Source organism: Bombina bombina, chromosome 3, assembly GCF_027579735.1.
Source record: "Bombina bombina isolate aBomBom1 chromosome 3, aBomBom1.pri, whole genome shotgun sequence".
Taxonomy (NCBI): Eukaryota; Metazoa; Chordata; class Amphibia; order Anura; family Bombinatoridae; genus Bombina; species Bombina bombina.
The window spans coordinates 998,111,549-998,132,885 of NC_069501.1; the positions used below are offsets into that span (position 1 = coordinate 998,111,549).

Genomic DNA, 21,337 nt, shown 5'->3' on the forward strand with positions numbered 1-21,337 from the left:
GGTACCTGGGCTTGTCCCAATTTGCCAGATGCGGTAACCAACTCTTCCATTTTTGCATTTAATCTTAGCTGAGAGCGCGAATGCTTGACTTCTTCTGTGTGTATATTTATATATATATATATATATATATACACACACATACATACAGGTAGCCGGGGTTAAGTTCCAGAAGGAATGGTTGTAAATCGAAACCGTTGTAAATTGAAACCCAGTTTATAATGTAAGTCAAAGGGAAGTGAGGGAAATAGGTTCCTCTCAAAATTGTCATAAGTAACACCAAATACATTATTTTTAAAGCTTTGAAATGAAGACTTTAAATGCTAAACAGCATTATAAACCTAATAAAATAATCACACAACACAGACTTCACTTGCATTTTTCTGCAAACAGTTCTGGACTGATTTATAGACAGGAAGATCTTGTTCCTTTGAAATATGCTCGATAGCTCAGGTCTGGTTAAACTGATTAATTTCAGTCTGCTTGGCTTTGCTGCAACATAAGCGGACAGCTCCACCTACTGGCTATTGTTCCTGAAGAGGAACTGGCATGATTACCCCTGAAGACTCCAGGTCTGAAACACACTTCAGGAAAGCCTGAGCTTTTACTGGATTTGCTGGGATACGTGAGAGAAAAAATCTTCTCACAGGAGGTCTTACTCTGAATAGTATTCGATACCCTTGAGAGACAATGCTCTGAATCCATTGATTTTGGACAGATTTTATCCAAATATCCTTGAAAAACCTTAATCTGCCCCCTACCAGCTGAGCTGGAATGAGGGCCGCACCTTCATGCGGACTTAGGGGCTGGCTTTGGTTTCCTAAATGGCTTGGATTTATTCCAATTTGAGGAAGGCTTCCAATTGGAAGCAGATTACTTGGGGGGAGGATTGAGTTTTTGTTCCTTATTCTGACGAAAGGAACGAAAACGGTTAGAAGACTTAGATTTACCCTTAGGTTTTTTATCCTGAGGAAGAAAAAACTCCCTTTCCCCCAGTGACAGTTGAAATAATAGAATCCAACTGAGAACCAAATAAATTATTACCTTGGAAAGAAAGAGATAGTAATCTAGATTTAGATGTCATATCAGCATTCCAAGATTTAAGCCACAAAGTTCTTCTAGCTAATATAGCTAAAGACATGGATCTAACATCAATTTTGATATCAAAAATGGCATCACAAATAAAATGATTAGCATATTGCAGTAAGCGAATAATGCTAGATAAGTCAGAATCCAATTCCTGTTGTGCTAAATTCTCCAACCAGAAAGTTGATGTAGTCGCAACATCAGCCAAAGAAATTGCAGGTCTGAGAAGATGACCAGAATATAAATAGGCCTTCCTTAGATAAGATTCAAGCTTCCTATCTAAAGGATCCTTAAATGAAGTACTATCTTCCATAGGAATAGTGGTACGTTTAGCAAGAGTAGAAATAGCCCCATCAACTTTGGGGATTTTTTCCCAAAACTCTATTGATTTTGCTGGTAAAGGATACAATGTTGTTGATCGTAGACTATGTACATTGATTGCGAATAGTAAATAGTAAAGAGTGTCATTACACAACTTCGATTTTACACCAACAGAAGAGAAGCCGGTTTTGGCTGGGGCTTCCATTGGCCCGGATATTTACATGCGCATTGTTCGGCAATAGACGCCGACAAGAGCTTTTTAAGTCGTGAAATTGTACTTGTTTATACACACCTAATGAAGCGGTCAGCAGACCGGGAAACGCGTTGTGCGCAATACTTGTTTTTAATAAAGCCATAGTTGTTTTTACAATTCTGGATATCACAACTTATTTTAATACTGAGTATATTGAAATAGGTCCATAATCATTATTTGAAACTCAGCTGTTATCCACAAACTTTCTCTGTGCTACTGAGTATTTATCACTCAATACAGAATGGCTAGCACAATCTGGAATGTGGAGTGTTTGTATCATCGCCAAAGCGAGAGGATAGTTATCTGGGCAGCTAAAAAAAGAGTCCAGAGTGCTTTTGTGGCACGTGCCTTACTTCTAGTAAGTACAACCTGTATGTGTGTGTGATGATCTAACAGCACTGATTCTGCACTATTGTGGCGCCTTCTTCTTTCTTCTATCATTTATTTATAGCCAGGCAGCAAAAGCCTGCAGGACAAGACTAAATAATACTAAAAACAAAAAAAGAAAGAAAGAAAAAGAAAATAGTAAATACAAGGCAGTTATTCATCTCTAGCTTGGGCTTCATATACGTATAAAGAAAAACAAAAAAAAAAAAAAAAACATTTTTATTCATTTGTATGTTTTAATATAATGTTTTGTTACTTTCTTTCATTATTAAATAGAAAGTCATCCCATATGAAGGAACCAGGTGTGCATTTGCTAATGAGAAAGAATGTCTAACTTTCTAAAGGTTATTGGATACAAAGTCATTATACTGATAACATTTTTAGTCCATTCTCACTTAAAAAAAAAAAAAATTGCAAAGAAATTCCTGACAGCATCCTTATATACGCGCTTGCAGTCATTCCAAAGTCAACACAGAACAACAGCTCTTTGAAGGGTTGTAAAGATTATTATTGAACTCACAGAGGCAAGTCACAATCCTTTTCGTTTTTTGCAGTGTAGTGACAAATAAACATAAATTAAATTATAATAAATTATTAGCATTTCAGAAACCGGAAGAAATAAACAAAAAAACAAAAAAACTATTGTACATGTAAAAATACCAATGACCCATTAAGAAAATGTGCTCAGTCTAAGTTTATTATCACTTTGATTACTCAGCATACTCAGAAATTAGCATAATTTAAAATAAATGCCTCATGTTTTACATTTAGAACTGCCATCATTTGAAGGATATCTTTAAAACGCCATCACTCAAAAAAGGGCATTAATATTTATTTTAGACATACCTCCTCATCTATAGCAGTTTTCTGTAAGAGACCGTCATCACCATCTATCTCTCCAGTTTCCTCAGGGTGGCGTTCACTGCGTCTCCTCCTACCTTCTGCTAGACTGGGTACTGGGGTATTTGGCTTGCCACTTTTTTTAGCCAATGCAAACTTTAGTCTGTGGGAAAAATAGAGGGCAACAAAGCATAAAGCAAAACATTAAACATCTACAATAATGCGTTCTTTAATCTTTGTTGTTTTTATTAAAAGTACCACTGAAATCAGTAGAATTGCATAATTAAGTGCATAATAAAAAGACAAAGCAATAACACCTACTATGAATTTCAAATAAGCAGTACATTTTTTCTGTCAAATGTATTTTTTCTCCCATTTTCCGGCCCCCTCTATCATGTGACAAACATCAGCCAATCACAGACTAGTAAACATATACCTTATGAGCTTGTGCACACATGCTCAGTAGGATCTTGTTTCCCAGAAAGTGGGCATATAAAAAGACTGCAAAATTTGATAATGGAAGTAAATTGGAAAGGGTCTTAAAACTGCATGCTCTTTCTGAATCATAAAAGTTTGTCTATTTATCAAACTGATTATTTAATTCATAACATTCATAAACAGTAAAGTGGTATTTTAAAAAAATAAATAAATTATGGAGAGTATTTATTTGTTCATAAATTAGCACATATTCTGTTTTAGGCATTGTCCAGTTGCAGAATTCGGTTTTCCCACTTATTTTTTTCAGGCACAAGTTGACAGACAACAGGCACCAAAACAAGCATATTTTGACAATTTGTAAATTCCTTTATCAGTTAAATAATTACAAAATAATGCTTTTTTAACACAGTTTAAATGATTACAAAGATTTGCGCACAACGGCAAGTGCCTTAGCGGATGTTAGGGATTATTCTGAAATTGTACCGACCAAGTTACTGTCAATGCTTTTCATCTAGCCTCTCACTAGTCCTCTTAAAGGGACATTCCAGTCAAACTTTAAATGCACATAGATTAATTACAATCTTTGCAATATACAAGTATTAGCAAAAAAGCTTCTAGTAAAAGTTATCACTGTTTTAGTGTTAACGTTTTTCTCTGCATGTGCAGAATAGCTAGATATTGTTACTGCAGCCACATTTTAAATAATACAGCTGCTCAGATCATCACTGGGGCTTGTAACATGTCAGCAATTAACAAATTGAGCCATTACCAGATGGTACAAGCACCTTAGGCTCTTTGAGCAAGTGTTGTGTTTAAAATGCTGGTGCACTGTGCATACTTAAATACACTTTTGAAACCGCTATAGCTTTTATTAGAAGCATTTTTGCCAATACATGTATATTACAAAATTGCTTCTGTTCAATACCGAAATGCACCCATGTGGTTTCCAATTTTGGCTGGAATATCCCTTTAACAGCTTGTGTACTATTAGGCTCACTATAGCTATCCAGTGTTTATTGTTCTAGGTATAAGAAGAGTTTTGTTACCTATATCGTTAAATAGTTGCTCATGTGGAGTCTGTAAAGAAGTAAAATATTTTTGTTCTGAAATACAATTTAAAAATTAGCCTCCAAATAAAAATAAAAAATATTCTGGTGTGGACCCTCATTTAAAAATTAATGTTAACACCCTTGATATGAAAATGTAATCTTCCTTTATTACAACCAAGAATATAACTTGCTTTATCTCTCTTATGTTTTTAAAAAGGCCCATGATTGCTGCTTTCATACCTTATTAAAGGTTAATAATAATGTTTTTCATTGTAGCTTGTACATCTATTGCTGCTTCTTTACTGCCCTACTACTAACCCCAAACCAGTAAATAACAGCCATTAAATGGGACATGAAACAATTTTAAACAATTTTCCAATTTACTTCTATTTTCTAATTTGTTTCAATCTCTTGGCATCATTTGTTAAAGGAGAAGCAATGCAGTAATGGTTTCTAACTAAACTCATGGGTGAGCCAATCACAAATCAATATATATGCAGCTACCAATCAACAGCTAGAACCTAGGTTCTCTGCTGCTCCTGAGCTTTCCTAGATAAAGTTTTCAGCAAAGGATAACGAGATAAGGAGGCAAATTAAATAAAAGAAGTAAATTGGAAAGTTGTTTAAAATGGTATTCTCTATCTGAATCATGAAAAAAAATCTTGGGTTTCATGTCCCTTTAAAGTAGGTTTGCCACAAAATGTGAAGTATGTGAGGCCCTGCAAAACTATCATACTTCACACATGGCAACATTCAAAAATATCTAACTTCTTGACAATTAGTTGCTTCTACACCTATTAAAATATTTTTATCCAAAACATATTTGCTTATGGCACCTCCAATGTACTTATGGTAACACGTAAACCAGTAGAAGCACAAAGGTATAAGATCTATTGTCAAATAAGGCTAAAAAGTGAGAGAATTAATTTGTGTACCACCTACCTATCATCAGAATATGCTTTTAGTCATTTGTTAGAGCATGTCATTTTAAGACTATTGACCCTTCTACTACTGTGTGTTTAACCCCTGCAAAGAGCATGTCATATTTCAAATATAATTGCCCTTTAAAGACAAGGATGTCTGCAAGGTTTTGAGAAGTCTGCTATAAAATTAAACCATGCCATACGGAGTTTTGAAAAATGCCAAGCACATTATCTAATTGCAATATTACCAGTAATTTAAAGACACAAAATCACAATACATTGAGATTTTCTATAGGTTGCAAAACTAACCTACGGATTTTGCCTTCTATAATCCACTTGTTTTTGCGGTAGTGTGACATGTTCTCCAGGGTTTGCTCCATTTCACTGCAGAGAACAAGATTAAAAAAAAAAAAAAAAAAATGAGCACAAGACATTTTGTTCACAAGAATAAAAGTGGTTAAGCAAAGGATTCTACAGTTCAATTATGACCATGCTTCTTTTTAGACAAATCAGATAATTCGGTAAAATTAATAAAGTACCAAAGTAAAATATATTTGTTCAGTACAGTGAATAGAAGTATAAAAGCAATACAGAAGATTCACAACAACAACATAAATCATGCTTACCAGATAATTTCCTTTCCTTCTGTATGAGGAGAGTCCACGGCTTCATTCATTACTTGTGGGAATATAGAACCTGGCCACCAGGAGGCGGCAAATACACCTCAGCCAAAGGCTTAAATACCTCCCCCACTTCCCTCATATCCCAGTCATTCTGCCAAGGAAACAAAAGGAACAGTAGGATAAATATCAGGGTTTAAAAATATCAAATTTGTAAAATTTTGAAAAGGTATCCTTTGTAGCTTGAAGAAAAAATTTCAAACCCGAACCCCATCCAAATTATGAAGTAACCGTTCCTTTGACGAAGGAGGATTAGGACACAAGGAAGGAACCACAATCTCCTAATTGATGTTACTTTGAGGAACTTGTTTAGAATTTTGAGATCCAAGATTGGTCTGAAAGTTCCCTCTTTTTTGGGAACCACAAACAAGTTTGAGTAGAACCCTAGCCCCTGTTCCTCTTTTGGGACTGGGCGGATCACCCCCATGGTAAGAAGATCTTCTACACAGCGTAAGAACGCCTCTCTCTTTGTCTGGTTTACAGACATTCGAGAAATATGAAATCTCCTCCTTGGAAGGGAGTCTTTGAATTCCAGAAGATATCCCTGGGACACAATTTCTAAACCCCAGGGATTGTGAACATCTCTTGCCCAAGCCTGAGCGAAGAGAGAGAGTCTGCCCCCCTCGGGGGCTACCCTTTCATGCTGTCTGAGAGGCAGCTGCAGGCTTTTTGGCCTGTTTACCCTTGTTCCAAGCCTGGTTAGGTCTCCAGACTGACTTGGATTGGGCAAAATTCCCCTCTTGCTTTGTAGCAGAGGAAGCTGAAACGAAACCACTCTTGAAGTTCCGAAAGGAACGAAAATTAGTTTGATCTTCATCTTATTTGATCTATCCTGAGGAAGGGCATGACCTTTCCCTCCAGTGATGTCTGAAATAATCTCTTTCAGTTCAGGCCCAAATAGGGTCTTTCCTTTGAAAGGGATGTTCAAAAGTTTAGATTTAGATGACACATCAGCAGACCAGGACTTAAGCCATAACGCCCTGCGTGCTAAAATGGCAAAACCTGAATTCTTTGCCGCTAATTTAGCCAGTTGAAAAGCGGCATCTGTAATAAAAGAATTAGCCAACTTAAGGGCCTTGATTCTGTCCATAATCTCCTCTAATGGAGTCTCCATCTGAAGAGCCTCTTCTAGAGACTCTAACCAGAAAGCAGCTGCAGTAGTTACAGGAACAATGCACGCAATAGGTTGGAGAGTAAAACCCTGATGAACAAATATTTTCTTCAGGAGACCCTCTAATTTTTTATCCATAGGATCTTTGAAAGCACAACTGTCTTCGATAGGTATAGTTGTACACTTAGACAGAGTAGAAATAGCTCCCTCCACCTTAGGAACTGTCTGCCACGAGTCCCGCATGGTGTCAGATATGGGAAACATTTTCTTAAAAACAGGAGGGGGAGAGAACGGAATACCTGGTCTATCCCACTCCTTAGTAATAATATTCACAATCCTCTTAGGGACTGGAAAAACATCAGTGTAAACAGGAACCTCTAAGTATTTATACATTTTACACAATTTCTCTGGAACCACTATAGGGTCACAATCATCTAGAGTCGCCAATACCTCCCTGAGCAATAAGCGGAGGTGTTCAAGCTTAAATTTAAAGGCCGTCATATCAGAATCTGTCTGAGGAAGTGTCTTTCCTGAATCAGAAATTTCTCCCTCAGATAACAAATCCCTCACTCCTACTTCAGAGCATTGTGAGGGCATATCAGATACGGCTACTAAAGCGTCAGACGGCTCAGCATTTTTTCTAAACTCAGAGCTGTCCCGCTTTCCTTGTAAACCAGGCAGTTTAGATAAAACCTCTGTGAGGGTTGTATTCATAACTGTGGCCATGTCTTGTAAAGTAAAAGAATTTGACGCACTAGAGGTACTTTGCGTCACTTGTGCGGGCGTTACTGGTTGTGACACTTGGGGAGGGCTAGATGGCGAACCCTCATTTACTTCTGACTGAGAATCATCTATTGCTCTACTTTTAAGTGCTAATATATGTCCTTTATAGTTTATAGACTTATCAGTACAATTGGGACACATTCTAAGAGGGGGTTCCACAATGGCTTCCAAACATATTAAACAAGGATTTTCCTTGGTGTCAGACATGTTAAACAGGCTAGTAATGTAACAAGCAAGCTTGGAAAACACTGTAATCAAAGTAAAAAACACTTAGAAATAAAACGGTACTGTGCCTTTAAGAGAAAAAAAGCTGCACCAGTTCTGCAAAACAGTGTAAAAAAGCAGTAAACTTAACAAAATGTTTACAGTAGCATTATAAAGGCTTAGTAACTTTGCACAGCTATGCAAATAAACAATTAACCCCTTAATGGCAAAAACGGATTGAAAAAACGCTAAACCCAGTAAAAAAGACTTTCAGCACCTTGCCACAGCTCTGCTGTGGCTCCTACCTGCCCTTCAGAACAATTTGTGGGGAAACACAGCAGGAAACTCAGGAGAAGCAGTGATATGTCTCAGACGAAAGGAAACTGCGCAACTGAGGCGCCAAAATAGGCCCCTCCCACCTCACGATGTTTTGAGGCCTATCAGAGAAACACCAGAGTGTCTCTTAATTAACCATGTGAGTTACAAAACTCAAAACTAAGCCACAATGACCCCTTTAGTCCCTTCAAAAAACGTTATAAATGCATCAAACAAAACGTTTTTTCCTAGCAGTGTCACCAGCCCTTTAGTCCCTTCAGAAAACGTTATAATTGCATCAATAAACAAAACGTTTTTTCTTAACAGTGTCACCAGTAACTAATGAGCCCTTCAAGCAAGCTGAAATTCCTATTAAAATGTCTGAAAACAGCTTACCCTTCCCTCATGGGGATATTGCCAGCCTTTTCTAGAATTAACACAGTCTGTCTAGAAAAATATAGACTGAACATACCTCATATGCAGCTTAGGCTGCAAACTGTTCTCCCAACTGAAGTTTTCCAGTACTCTTCAGGCCTTGTGAGAACAGCAGTGGATCTTAGTTACAAAGTGCTAAGATCATCATCCTTCTTGCAGAAATCTTCATCCCTTTTCTGCCAGAGAGTAAATAGTACACACCAGTACCATTTAAAATAATAAACTTTTGCTTGAGAAATAAAAAACTAACATTTTAGTCACCACATAGCTCTTTGAACTTCCTAGCAGTTAAGCAGGCAGAGAGAATGACTGGGGGGTGGAGATAAGGGGGGAGCTATATAGACAGCTCTGCTGTGGGTGCTCTCTCTGCCACTTCCTGTAGGGAAGGAGAATATCCCACAAGTAAGGATGAATCCGTGGACTCGATACATCTTACAAGAGAAAACCTCTCTTGGCTAAGACTAAACGTTCAATCTCCATGCAGTCAGCCTCTGAGAATCTAGATTTTGATGAACAAAAAGGACCCTGTACCAGCAGATCCCTGCAACAAGGTAACTTCCATGGAGGAGATGACATCCACACCAGGTCTGCGAACCACATCCTTGATGGTCACGATGAAGCAATTAGTATTGCTCCTGCTTGATGCAGGCCACTACACGAGGGAGAAGTGGTAATGGTGGAAAAATGTAAACTAGACTGAACCTCCAAGCCACTGCTAATGCATCTATCAGCTCTGCATGAGGATCCCTGGACCGCGACCCGTATCTGGGTAGCTTGGTATTGAGTCGGGATGCTATGAGATCTATCTCTGGTGTCCCCCATCTGTTGCAAATCTCCGCAAACACATCGGGATGGAGAGACCATTCCCCCGGATGAAAGGATTGTCTGCTGAGAAAATCCGCTTCCCAGTTGTCCACACCTGGAATGTGGATCGCTTACAACGAGCAGTTGTGGGCCTCCGCCTATTCCAGAATCCAAGATACTTCCCTCATTGTTAGGGAGCTCCTTGTTCCCCCCTGACGGTTGATGTAAGACACAAAGGTTATGTTGTCCGACTGGAATCTGATCAAGACTTTACGTCCGTTGTCACAATCTCCCAGGATGGTCTCAAGAAGGATATGCCTTGGGACAGGTGATCTGGACAGAGCCACCAAGAGAGCGATTCTTTCAACCAGTTGTCCAGAGAAATCTGTTGTGACAGATTTGAGTGGTCGCCGTTACACTGACTTAGCATACACAGCTGAAGAGGCCTGAGATGGAATATGGAAAATGGAATGATGTCTATGCTGGACACCATGAGCCCAATTACCTCCATACACTGGGCCACAGAGAGCCTTAAGGAGGTCTGTAGGGCAAGACAAATGGAATTTAGCGTGCAACGTCTTTGGTCTGTAAGAAATAGCCTCATGGATATGGAGTCTTATCGTACCCAGGAATTCCACCTTGGAACTGGGAACAAGAGAACTCTTTTCTAAGTTTATCTTCCATCCATGAGATCAAAGAAAAAAAAGTGCTTTTCAATGGTCCTCTGCCAGCTGACAGGATGGTGCCTGTCGTCTAAGTATGGCGCAACTGCTATCCTTCTGGTTCTCACCACTGCGAGCAGAGCCCCCACAACCATTGCAAAGAGACTCTTTGGGCAGGGGCAGTAGCTAGACCAAATGGAAGAGCAATATGCTGGAAGTGCTGGTCCAGGAACGCGAATCTCAGGAACTTGAAGTGTTCCTTGTGGATTGGAACGTGAAGGTAGGCATCCTTCAAGTCTATCGTAGCCATGATCTGAGGGCAGAATGGACCTTATCGTCGCCATCTTGAAAAATGGGACCGACAGGAACATGTTTAAGCACTTTAGGTCCAGTATCAGGCGAAAAGTTCCCTCCTTCTTTGGGACCACAAAAAAGGTTTGAGTAGTATCACAGACCTCTTTCTGCTAGAGGTACCGGTATGATTACTCCAAGGGAGGAGAGATCCCTCACACACCCTAGAAAGGCCTCTCGTTTTTCAGGCCTTGATGACAGGTTTGACAAGAGGAATCTGCCTCTGGGTGGATGAGATCTGAAACCCATCCTGTAGCCCTGAGCGATGACTTCCAGGACCCAAGGGTCTTGCACGTCCCCCCGCCAAGCCTCCAAAAGAGAGATAGTCTGCCCCCCACACAATCCAGAGACGGATCGGGGGCAGCCCCATCATGCCCACTTTGACTCGGCAGGCTTCTTGTTCTGTTTGGATTTATTCCAAGACTTAGTTGGTCTCCAAGTTCCCTTGGATTGATCAGGCTTTGCGGAGGGCTGTTGCAGTTGGGATTTATCTGAACGAAAAGGACAAAAATTAGGACCTGTCCCCTTAGGTTTGTTCTTCTTATCCTGCGGTAAAAAGGCACCCTTGCCTCCAATGACCGTGGATATGATTAAGTCCAGGCATGGACCAAAAAGAATCTTCCCTTAAAAGGCAGAGAAAGAAGTCTAGATTTTGAGGTCATGTCCGCAGACCAAGACTTCAGCCAGAGTGTCCTATGTGCTAGCACTGAAAAACCTGACGCCTTGGCATCCAGGTGAATAGATGACCCCTGGGAAGGATAGCAATATTTGATCTTTCACTTGCGCTTAGCTGGGCGAGGTAAAGCACTGAAGACAGACACTGCCATTTGTAGCTGTTCAGTAAAGTCTAGCGGTAAGAGCGCCCCTACAGAAGGAGGATTAGCAGTGCAATGGGAAGCTGCGTGTGCAATAGGAGATGACAGCAGGGAACGCACCTCACGGGACGGAGACTCCTCCGAGGTAGGCGGCTCAGTGGTACTAAATATATTTTTTTCTTAGATAAAATTACTTCATCAAGGCATGTGGAACATGATTGAGAAACCGCTTAGTCTCCGGTAAACTGCACGGTCAGGAAAAGAGGAAATCAGTGTGACCACACCTGGCCACGTGGTGCACCATGCAGGACCGCCCCTGCTACAGGATAAAGCGCGCCAAACCAAACAGGTTGCACAGCTAACCAAAAACGAAAGAAAAAAACTGTACGTTCCAACATCTGCCTGAGCCTCATCTCACACATGTCGCAGTATAAAACATAATAAAGTAAATTATGCGATAAATCCCCCCTGTTCAATAATCCCCTTCCGGAGATATTAACCCTCGATTCCATACAGATAAAAGGAGTCGCACTGTAACCCTGTCTTCTTGCGTTATCATGTGTGTATAAAAATGAAACAATCTTACCAGAATATCTGCCGTGGAACAGGCACACAGTCTCTCAAGTTTGATAGTCTTGTAGCATCGCTCCTGACATGGACTTGAGTGATAGAAGCAGGCAGTGAAACTCGTCAACACTGATTGCTTAGGAGCTGTTAATACAGAGTCTGGATGGGTTCGCAGAAAGACTCTCCCTGCATCTCCAGACCCTAACATTTGTCAATGCTCTCACTGAGAGGCTGACAAGACGTCTTAAAACTCCAGTGCCATTGCGAAGGGTACTACCCTCTATAAGGAACTACTCTGTATTTTCTGACACCTCTCTGCTAACCTCCCGTGACAAAAGGCAAAGAATGACTGGGATAGGAGGGAAGTGGGGGAGGTATTAAAGCCTTAGGCTGGGGTGTCTTTGTCTCCTCCTAGTGGCCAGGTTCTGTATTCCTACAAGTAATGAATGAAGCCGTGGACTCTCCTCATATTAAGAAGGAAATAATAATGATTAGCAAAACTAAGATTATTAAACAGTATACTTTACATGTGTGGCAGTTTTTGCAATGGGTCTAGTTCACCACATAATACACAACTACTGTTAATGATTCAGTGCTTACTTGATGATGAGGGTGCTACCATTTAGTTCATTAACAAGGAATACAAGTACTGCAGCTTTGATATGTGGTGGGTGGGCATGGAATGGATGGGTCCGAAGACTTTCACAAAGATCAATATCACCACCATAAGCGTTCAGGAAGAGCCGCAGAATTTCAGACACACTGTCCCGGTTTAGGCTGATCTCTGCTACCTTTTCTCCTAGAATCTTAAGATACTGAGAAAACACAGTAAATAAAAAAGGTATAAAAAAAATTAGAAAATGCAGTAGTTTGTACAATAGGAAAATAGATTGGTTACTTTATAAATAATGAGAATTTTTTTTTTAGTGGGTTGTATTTGTCTGAAGCAGGGATTTGAAAGCAGAGGAAAACGGATAATTGGTACAGAATAAGGGAAAGGCCATGGCACTGTACTAAGGATAAAAAAATAAATAAAAAAAAATAAAAAAAAAAGGAGGAGGAGGAGTTGTGGGACAGTCAGAGGAACATTAAAAAAAAAAAGATATGTTTTCCTTGTTGTGGCTAAAGGACATTTTAATATATGTGCCTGTGCTGAAAAAGAATATTTTTTGTTCTTATAGTCATGGGGATTGTCACTCAATTCCAATAAAGATGTAGGATTCTCTATCCCACAGGTATATATAGGAATGCACTTAGCTTCAAAAATAATTATTAATTAAAATAAACCCGTTTAACTTAGCATTTTCACGTAAAAACATAATTTATGTAAGAACTTACCTGATAAATTCATTTCTTTCATATTAGCAAGAGTCCATGAGCTAGTGACGTATGGGATATACATTCCTACCAGGAGGGGCAAAGTATCCCAAACCTCAAAATGCCTACAAATACACCCCCCCACCACACCCACAAATCAGTTTAACGAATAGCCAAGAAGTGGGGTGATAAGAAAAAAGTGTGAAAGCATAAAAAATAAGGAATTGGAATAATTGTGCTTTATACAAAAAAAAATCATAACCACCACAAAAAGGGTGGGCCTCATGGACTCTTGCTAATATGAAAGAAATGAATTTATCAGGTAAGTTCTTACATAAATTATGTTTTCTTTCATGTAATTAGCAAGAGTCCATGAGCTAGTGACGTATGGGATAATGACTACCCAAGATGTGGATCTTTCCACGCAAGAGTCACTAGAGAGGGAGGGATAAAATAAAGACAGCCAATTCGCTGAAAAATAATCCACACCCAAAATAAAGTTTTAAATTTTATAATGAAAAAAACTGAAAATATAAGCAGAAGATTCAAACTGAAACAGCTGCCTGAAGTACTTTTCTACCAAAAACAGCTTCAGAAGAAGAAAACACATCAAAATGGTAGAATTTAGTAAAAGTATGCAAAGAAGACCAAGTTGCTGCTTTGCAAATCTGATCAACCGAAGCTTCATTCCTAAACGCCCAGGAAGTAGAAACTGACCTAGTAGAATGAGCTGTAATCCTTTGAGGCGGAGTTTTACCCGACTCGACATAAGCACGATGAATTAAAGATTTCAACCAAGATGCCAAAGAAATGGCAGAGGCCTTCTGACCTTTCCTAGAACCGGAAAAGATAACAAATAGACTAGAAGTCTTTCGGAAATTCTTAGTAGCTTCAACATAATATTTCAAAGCTCTAACTACATCCAAAGAATGCAATGATTTCTCCTTAGAATTCTTAGGATTAGGACATAATGAAGGAACCACAATTTCTCTACTAATGTTGTTAGAATTCACAACCTTAGGTAAAAATTCAAAAGAAGTTCGCAACACCGCCTTATCCTGATGAAAAATCAGAAAAGGAGACTCACAAGAAAGAGCAGATAATTCAGAAACTCTTCTGGCAGAAGAGATGGCTAAAAGGAACAAAACTTTCCAAGAAAGTATTTTAATGTCCAACGAATGCATAGGTTCAAACGGAGGAGCTTGAAGAGCCCCCAGAACCAAATTCAAACTCCAAGGAGGAGAAATTGACTTAACAGGTTTTATACGAACTAAAGCTTGTACAAAACAATGAATATCAGGAAGATTAGCAATCTTTCTGTGAAAAAGAACAGAAAGAGCAGAGATTTGTCCTTTCAAGGAACTTGTAGACAAACCTTTCTCCAAACCATCCTGAAGAAACTATAAAATTCTCGGAATTCTAAAAGAATGCCAGGAAAAATGATGAGAAAGACACCAAGAAATATAAGTCTTCCAGACTCTATAATATATCTCCCTAGATACAGATTTACGAGCCTGTAACATAGCATTAATCACAGAGTCAGAGAAACCTCTTTGACTAAGAATCAAGCGTTCAATCTCCATACCTTTAAATTTAAGGATTTGAGATCCTGATGGAAAAAAAGGACCTTGCGACAGAAGGTCTGGTCTTAACGGAAGAGTCCACGGTTGGCAAGAGGCCATCCGGACAAGATCCGCATACCAAAACCTGTGAGGCCATGCTGGAGCTACCAGCAGAACAAACGAGCATTCCTTCAGAATCTTGGAGATCACTCTTGGAAGAAGAACTAGAGGCGGAAAGATATAAGCAGGATGATACTTCCAAGGAAGTGACAATGCACCCACTGCTTCTGCTTGAGGATCCCTGGATCTGGACAGATACCTGGGAAGTTTCTTGTTTAGATGAGAGGCCATCAGATCTATTTCTGGAAGTCCCCACATTTGGACAATCTGAAGAAATACCTCTGGGTGAAGAGACCATTCGCCCGGATGCAACGTTTGGCGACTGAGATAATCCGCTTCCCAATTGTCTATACCTGGGATATGAACCGCAGAAACTAGACAGGAGCTGGATTCCGCCCAAACCAGAATTCAAGATACTTCTTTCATAGCCAGAGGGCTGTGAGTCCCTCCTTGATGATTGATGTATGCCACAGTTGTGACATTGTCTGTCTGAAAACAAATGAACGACTCTCTCTTTAGAAGAGGCCAAGACTGAAGAGCTCTGAAAATTGCACAGAGTTCCAAAATATTGATCGGTAATCTCACCTCCTGAGATTCCCAAACCCCTTGTGCTGTCAGAGACCCCCACACAGCTCCCCAACCTGTAAGACTTGCATCTGTTGAGATTACAGTCCAGGTCGGGAGAACAAAAAAAGCCCCCTGAACTAAACGATGGTGATCTGTCCACCACGTCAGAGAGTGTCGAACAATCAGTTTCAAAGATATTAATTGAGATATCTTTGTGCAATCCCTGCACCATTGGTTCAGCATACAGAGCTGAAGAGGTCGCATGTGAAAACGAGCAAAGGGGATCGCGTCCGATGCAGCAGTCATAAGACCTAGAATTTCCATGCATAAGGCTACCGAAGGGAATGATTGTGACTGAAGGTTTCGACAAGCTGATATCAATTTTAGACGTCTCTTGTCTGTCAAAGATAGAGTCATGGACACTGAATCTATCTGGAAACCCAAAAAGGTTACCCTTGTCTGAGGAATCAATTAACTTTTTAGTAAATTGATCCTCCAACCATGATCTTGAAGAAACAACACAAGTCGGTTCGTATGAGATTCTGCTAAATGTGAAGACTGAGCAAGTACCAAGATATCGTCCAAATAAGGAAATACCACAATACCCTGTTCTCTGATTACAGACAGAAGGGCACCGAGAACCTTTGTAAAAATTCTTGGAGCTGTTGCTAGGCCAAACGGCAGAGCCACAAACTGGTAATGCTTGTCTAGGAACGAGAATCTCAGAAACTGATAGTGATCTGGATGAATCGGAATATGCAGATATGCATCCTGTAAATCTATTGTAGACATATAATGCCCTTCCTGAACAAAAGGCAGGATAGTCCTTACAGTTACCCATTTTGAATGTTGGTATCCTTACATAACGATTCAATATTTTTAGATCCAGAACTGGTCTGAAGGAATTCTCCTTCTTTGGTACAATGAAGAGATTTGAATAAAACCCCAGCCCCTGTTCCAGAACTGGAACTGGCATAATTACTCCAGCCAACTCTAGATCTGAAACACATTTCAGAAATGCTTGAGCCTTCGCTGGATTTACTGGGACACGGGAAAGAAAAAATCTCTTTGCAGGAGGCCTTATCTTGAAGCCAATTCTGTACCCTACTGAAACAATATTCTGAATCCAAAGATTGTGAACGGAATTGATCCAAATTTCTTTGAAAAAACGTAATCTGCCCCCTACCAGCTGAGCTGGAATGAGGGCCGCACCTTCATGTGGACTTAGGAGCTGGCTTTGATTTTCTAAAAGGCTTGGATTTATTCCAGACTGGAGATGGTTTCCAAACTGATACCGCTCCTAAGGATGAAGGATCAGGCTTTTGTTCCTTGTTGTGACGAAAGGAATGAAAACGATTATTAGACCTAAATTTACCTTTAGATTTTTTATCCTGTGGTAAAAAAAGTTCCTTTCCCTCCAGTAACAGTTGAGATAATAGAATCCAACTGAGAACCAAATAATTTATTACCCTGGAAAGAAAGGGAAAGCAGAGTAGACTTAGAAGACATATCAGCATTCCAAGTTTTAAGCCATAAAGCTCTTCTAGCTAAAATAGCTAGAGACATATACCTGACATCAACTCTAATGATATCAAATACGGCATCACAAATAAAATGATTAGCATGTTGAAGAAGAATAATAATGCTATGAGAATTATGATCTGTTACTTGTTGCGCTAAAGCTTCCAACCAAAAAGTTGAAGCTGCAGCAACATCCGCCTGAACACAAGTAAGCTTTTCTTAGAAAGGATTCAATTTTCCTATCTAAAGGATCCTTAAAGGAAGTACCATCTGCCGTAGGAATGGTAGTACGCTTAGCAAGAGTAGAGACAGCCCCATCAACCTTAAGGATTTTGTCCCAAAATTCTAATCTGTCAGATGGCACAGGATATAATTGCTTAAAACGTTTAGAAGGAGTAAATGAATTACCCAAATTATTCCATTCCCTGGAAATTACTTCAGAAATAGCACCAGGAACAGGAAAAACTTCTGGAATAACTACAGGAGATTTAAAAACCTTATTTAAACGTTTAGATTTAGTATCAAGAGGACCAGAATCCTCAATTTCTAATGCAATTAGGACTTCTTTAAGTAAAGAACGAATAAATTCCATTTTAAATAAATATGAAGATTTATCAGCATCAACCTCTGAGACAGAATCCTCTGAACCAGAAGAACCATTATCAGAATCAGAATGATGATGTTCATTTAAAAATTCATCTGAAAAATGAGAAGTTTTAAAAGACTTTTTACGTTTACTAGAAGGAGGAATAACAGACATAGCCTTCTTAATGGATTTTGAAACAAAATCTCTTATGTTATCAGGAACACTCTGAGTATTAGATGTTGATGGAACAGCAACAGGTAATGTAACTTTACTAAAGGAAATATTATCTGCATTAACAAGTTTGTCATGACATTCAATACAAACAACAGCTGGAGGAACAGCTACCAAAAGTTTACAGCAGATACACTTAGCTTTGGTAGCTCCAGCACCAGGCAGCGATTTTCCAGAAGTATCTTCTGACTCAGCTTCAACATGGGACATCTTGCAATATGTAATAGAAAAAACAACATATAAAGCAAAATTGATCAAATTCCTTAAATGACAGTTTCAGGAATGGGAAAAAATGCCAGTGAACAAGCTTCTAGCAACCAGAAGCAATAAAAAATGAGACTTAAATAATGTGGAGAAAAAAGTGACGCCCATATTTTTTTAGCGCCAAATAAGACGCCCACATTATTTGGCGCCTAAATGCTTTTGACGCCAAAAATGACGCGACATCCGGAACGCCGACATTTTTGTCGCAAAAGAACGTAAAAAATTACGCAACTTCCGGCGACACGTATGACGCCGGAAACAGAAAAAAAAAAAAATTTGCGCCAAAAAAGTCTGCGCCAAGAATGACGCAATAAAATGAAGTATTTTCAGCCCCCGCGAGCCTAACAGCCCACAGGGAAAGTCAAATTTTAAGGTAAGAAAAAAATTGTTTTATTCAAATGCATTATCCCAAATATGAAACTGACTGTCTGAAAATAAGGAATGTTGAACATCCTGAGTCAAGGCAAATAAATGTTTGAATACATATATTTAGAACTTTATAAAAAAGTGCCCAACCATAGCTTAGAGTGTCACAGAAAATAAGACTTACTTACCCCAGGACACTCATCTACATGTTGTAGAAAGCCAAACCAGTACTGAAACGAAAATCAGCAGAGGTAATGGTATATATATATATATAAGAGTATATCGTCGATCTGAAAAGGGAGGTAAGAGATGAATCTCTACGACCGATAACAGAGAACCTATGAAATAGACCCCGTAGAAGGAGATCATTGAATTCAAATAGGCAATACTCTCCTCACATCCCTCTGACATTCACTGCACGCTGAGAGGAAAACCGGGCTCCAACCTGCTGCGGAGCGCATATCAACGTAGAATCTAGCACAAACTTACTTCACCACCTCCATAGGAGGCAAAGTTTGTAAAACTGATTTGTGGGTGTGGTGAGGGGTGTATTTGTAGGCATTTTGAGGTTTGGGAAACTTTGCCCCTCCTGGTAGGAATGTATATCCCATACGTCACTAGCTCATGGACTCTTGCTAATTACATGAAAGAAATATATGTTTAATAATATTATTACTATACTGCTATAGGTTCAAAATAAAGAAAGTGTATTTATAACATAAGGAAGCTGGCAACGGTGAAAAAGCAAGTAAAATAGGGATCAGTTTATATTATTTGCTGTTCTGTGGATAGACAAAAAGACTTGAGACAATAGATTTTACTACTACTATGTAGCTTTTAGGATCGTTTGCATTCAAGCTGCAGCCGCACTCTGCCCACTTAGGTCTACAGACTTTGTGAACCAGATAAGTGAGGTTTAGAGAGTCATCTGCACAGCAAGCATAATGTTAATAACCATTAATATAATGGGGAAGATAAACATTTGCAAAAGAGGGTAGGGTAAGCGTGTATGATATTGGTCAACAGTAAAAGTATAAAGGGTGAAAAAAAGGGGCTACATTTTTTTAAGAAAAGGTGTATAGCACATAGAAAAGTAGATTTTGCCAACAGATACAGACTATAGGCTCAACAAATGTGCCTATATTTCCTATAAAGTATAAGCTTAATTAGTTTGTAGGATAGCCTTAGGCTTATCTCAAGCATTCTTTAAGTTCCCTTTATCCCACCTCTAATGGAAATGTATTCCATAAGTAAACCAAACGGTGAAGCAATTCGGCAAATTACTCCTGAACCTACTACCTTTTAACTTGCAATCATGACCCGTTGCTCTTTTTGTGGAAAATACTTTGTCTCAGCTTTCTTACTACATCCTTAATATACATGTAGGTTTTTATCATATCACTTGTCCTCGAAGCTGAACATATTTAAGTCATCAAGTTTTTCTTTATGAAGTAAAACAGTGATATTCTTGGCTCCTCTAAATGGTTTGTCTTTATGTAAACAAGTCATAATTATATCTTTACAAAATAAAGATTCCATTCATTTCCATCGAATTTGCATTTGCCCACAAATAAATAAAAAAAACAGCTCATTTGTATCATTTGTAGCAGAGGCTTATATAGGTAACTTACAATAAAGCAATATTTTTGCTCCTTAAAAAACAGAAGCCAGTTATTACATGTATAAAATAACCTTAGTTTTGGGCCCTTCAATTTCACCATGTATGTTCCTTCATGCTCCAGTTCAAAACTTAGCCAAGATTAAAAAGTAGAGAAAGTAAACTAAACTTTGACAGCTCATACAAAGTAATTTCATCATTACTGATGACAGCTAAGCAAAGCTTGAACTTTTTGGAGACAATAACTACAGCTTAAAGGAAATCCCTGCTTGCAAATGAAAACTGGCTTTACGTTAACCCCTTAATGACCGCAGCACTTTTCCATTTTCTGTCCGTTTGGGACCAAGGCTATTTTTACATTTTTGCGGTGTTTGTGTTTAGCTGTAATTTTCCTCTTACTCATTTACTGTACCCACACATATTATATACCGTTTTTCTCGCCATTAAATGGACTTTCAAAAGATACCATTATTTTCATCATATCTTATAATTTACTATAAAAAAACATTATAAAATATGAGGAAAAAATGGAAAAAAACACACTTTTTCTAACTTTGACCCCCAAAATCTGTTACACATCTACAACCACCAAAAAACACCCATGCTAAATAGTTTCTAAATTTTGTCCTGAGTTTAGAAATACCCAATGTTTACATGTTCTTTGCTTTTTTTGCAAGTTATAGGGCCATAAATACAAGTAGCACTTTGCTATTTCCAAACCACTTTTTATTCAAAATTAGCGCTAGTTACATTGGGACACTAATATCTTTCAGGAATCCCTGAATATCCATTGACATGTATATATTTTTTTTCGAAGACATCCCAAAGTATTGATCTAGGCCCATTTTGGTATATTTCATGCCACTATTTCACCGTCAAATGCGATCAAATAAAAAAAATTGTTCACTTTTTCACAAATTTTTTCACAAAGTTTAGGTTTCTCACTGAAATTATTTACAAAAAACGTATGCAATTATAGCATAAATGATTGTAAATGCTTCTCTGGGATCCCCTTTGTTCAGAAATAGCAGACATATGGCTTTGGCGTTGCTTTTTGGTAATTAGAAGGCTGCTAAATGCCACTGCGCACAATACGTGTATTATGCTCAGCAGTGAATGGGTTAATTAGGGAGCATGTAGGGAGCTTCTAGGGTTAATTTTAGC

The 21,337-nt window shown here is 38.8% G+C and overlaps 1 protein-coding gene across 1 annotated transcript in view; it reads right to left on the reverse strand.

Annotated features, from left to right (window-relative positions):
* The window catches only part of BAZ2A (bromodomain adjacent to zinc finger domain 2A), a 218,841-nt gene that overhangs the window by 162,144 nt on the left and 35,360 nt on the right, over positions 1-21,337 (reverse strand). The window contains exons 16-18 of the mRNA XM_053705512.1: positions 12,622-12,836; positions 5,604-5,678; positions 2,891-3,047 (exon numbers count right to left, since the gene is read on the reverse strand). Coding sequence (XP_053561487.1) covers positions 2,891-3,047; positions 5,604-5,678; positions 12,622-12,836 — 447 coding nt within the window. The remainder of the gene's footprint in view (positions 1-2,890; positions 3,048-5,603; positions 5,679-12,621; positions 12,837-21,337) is intronic.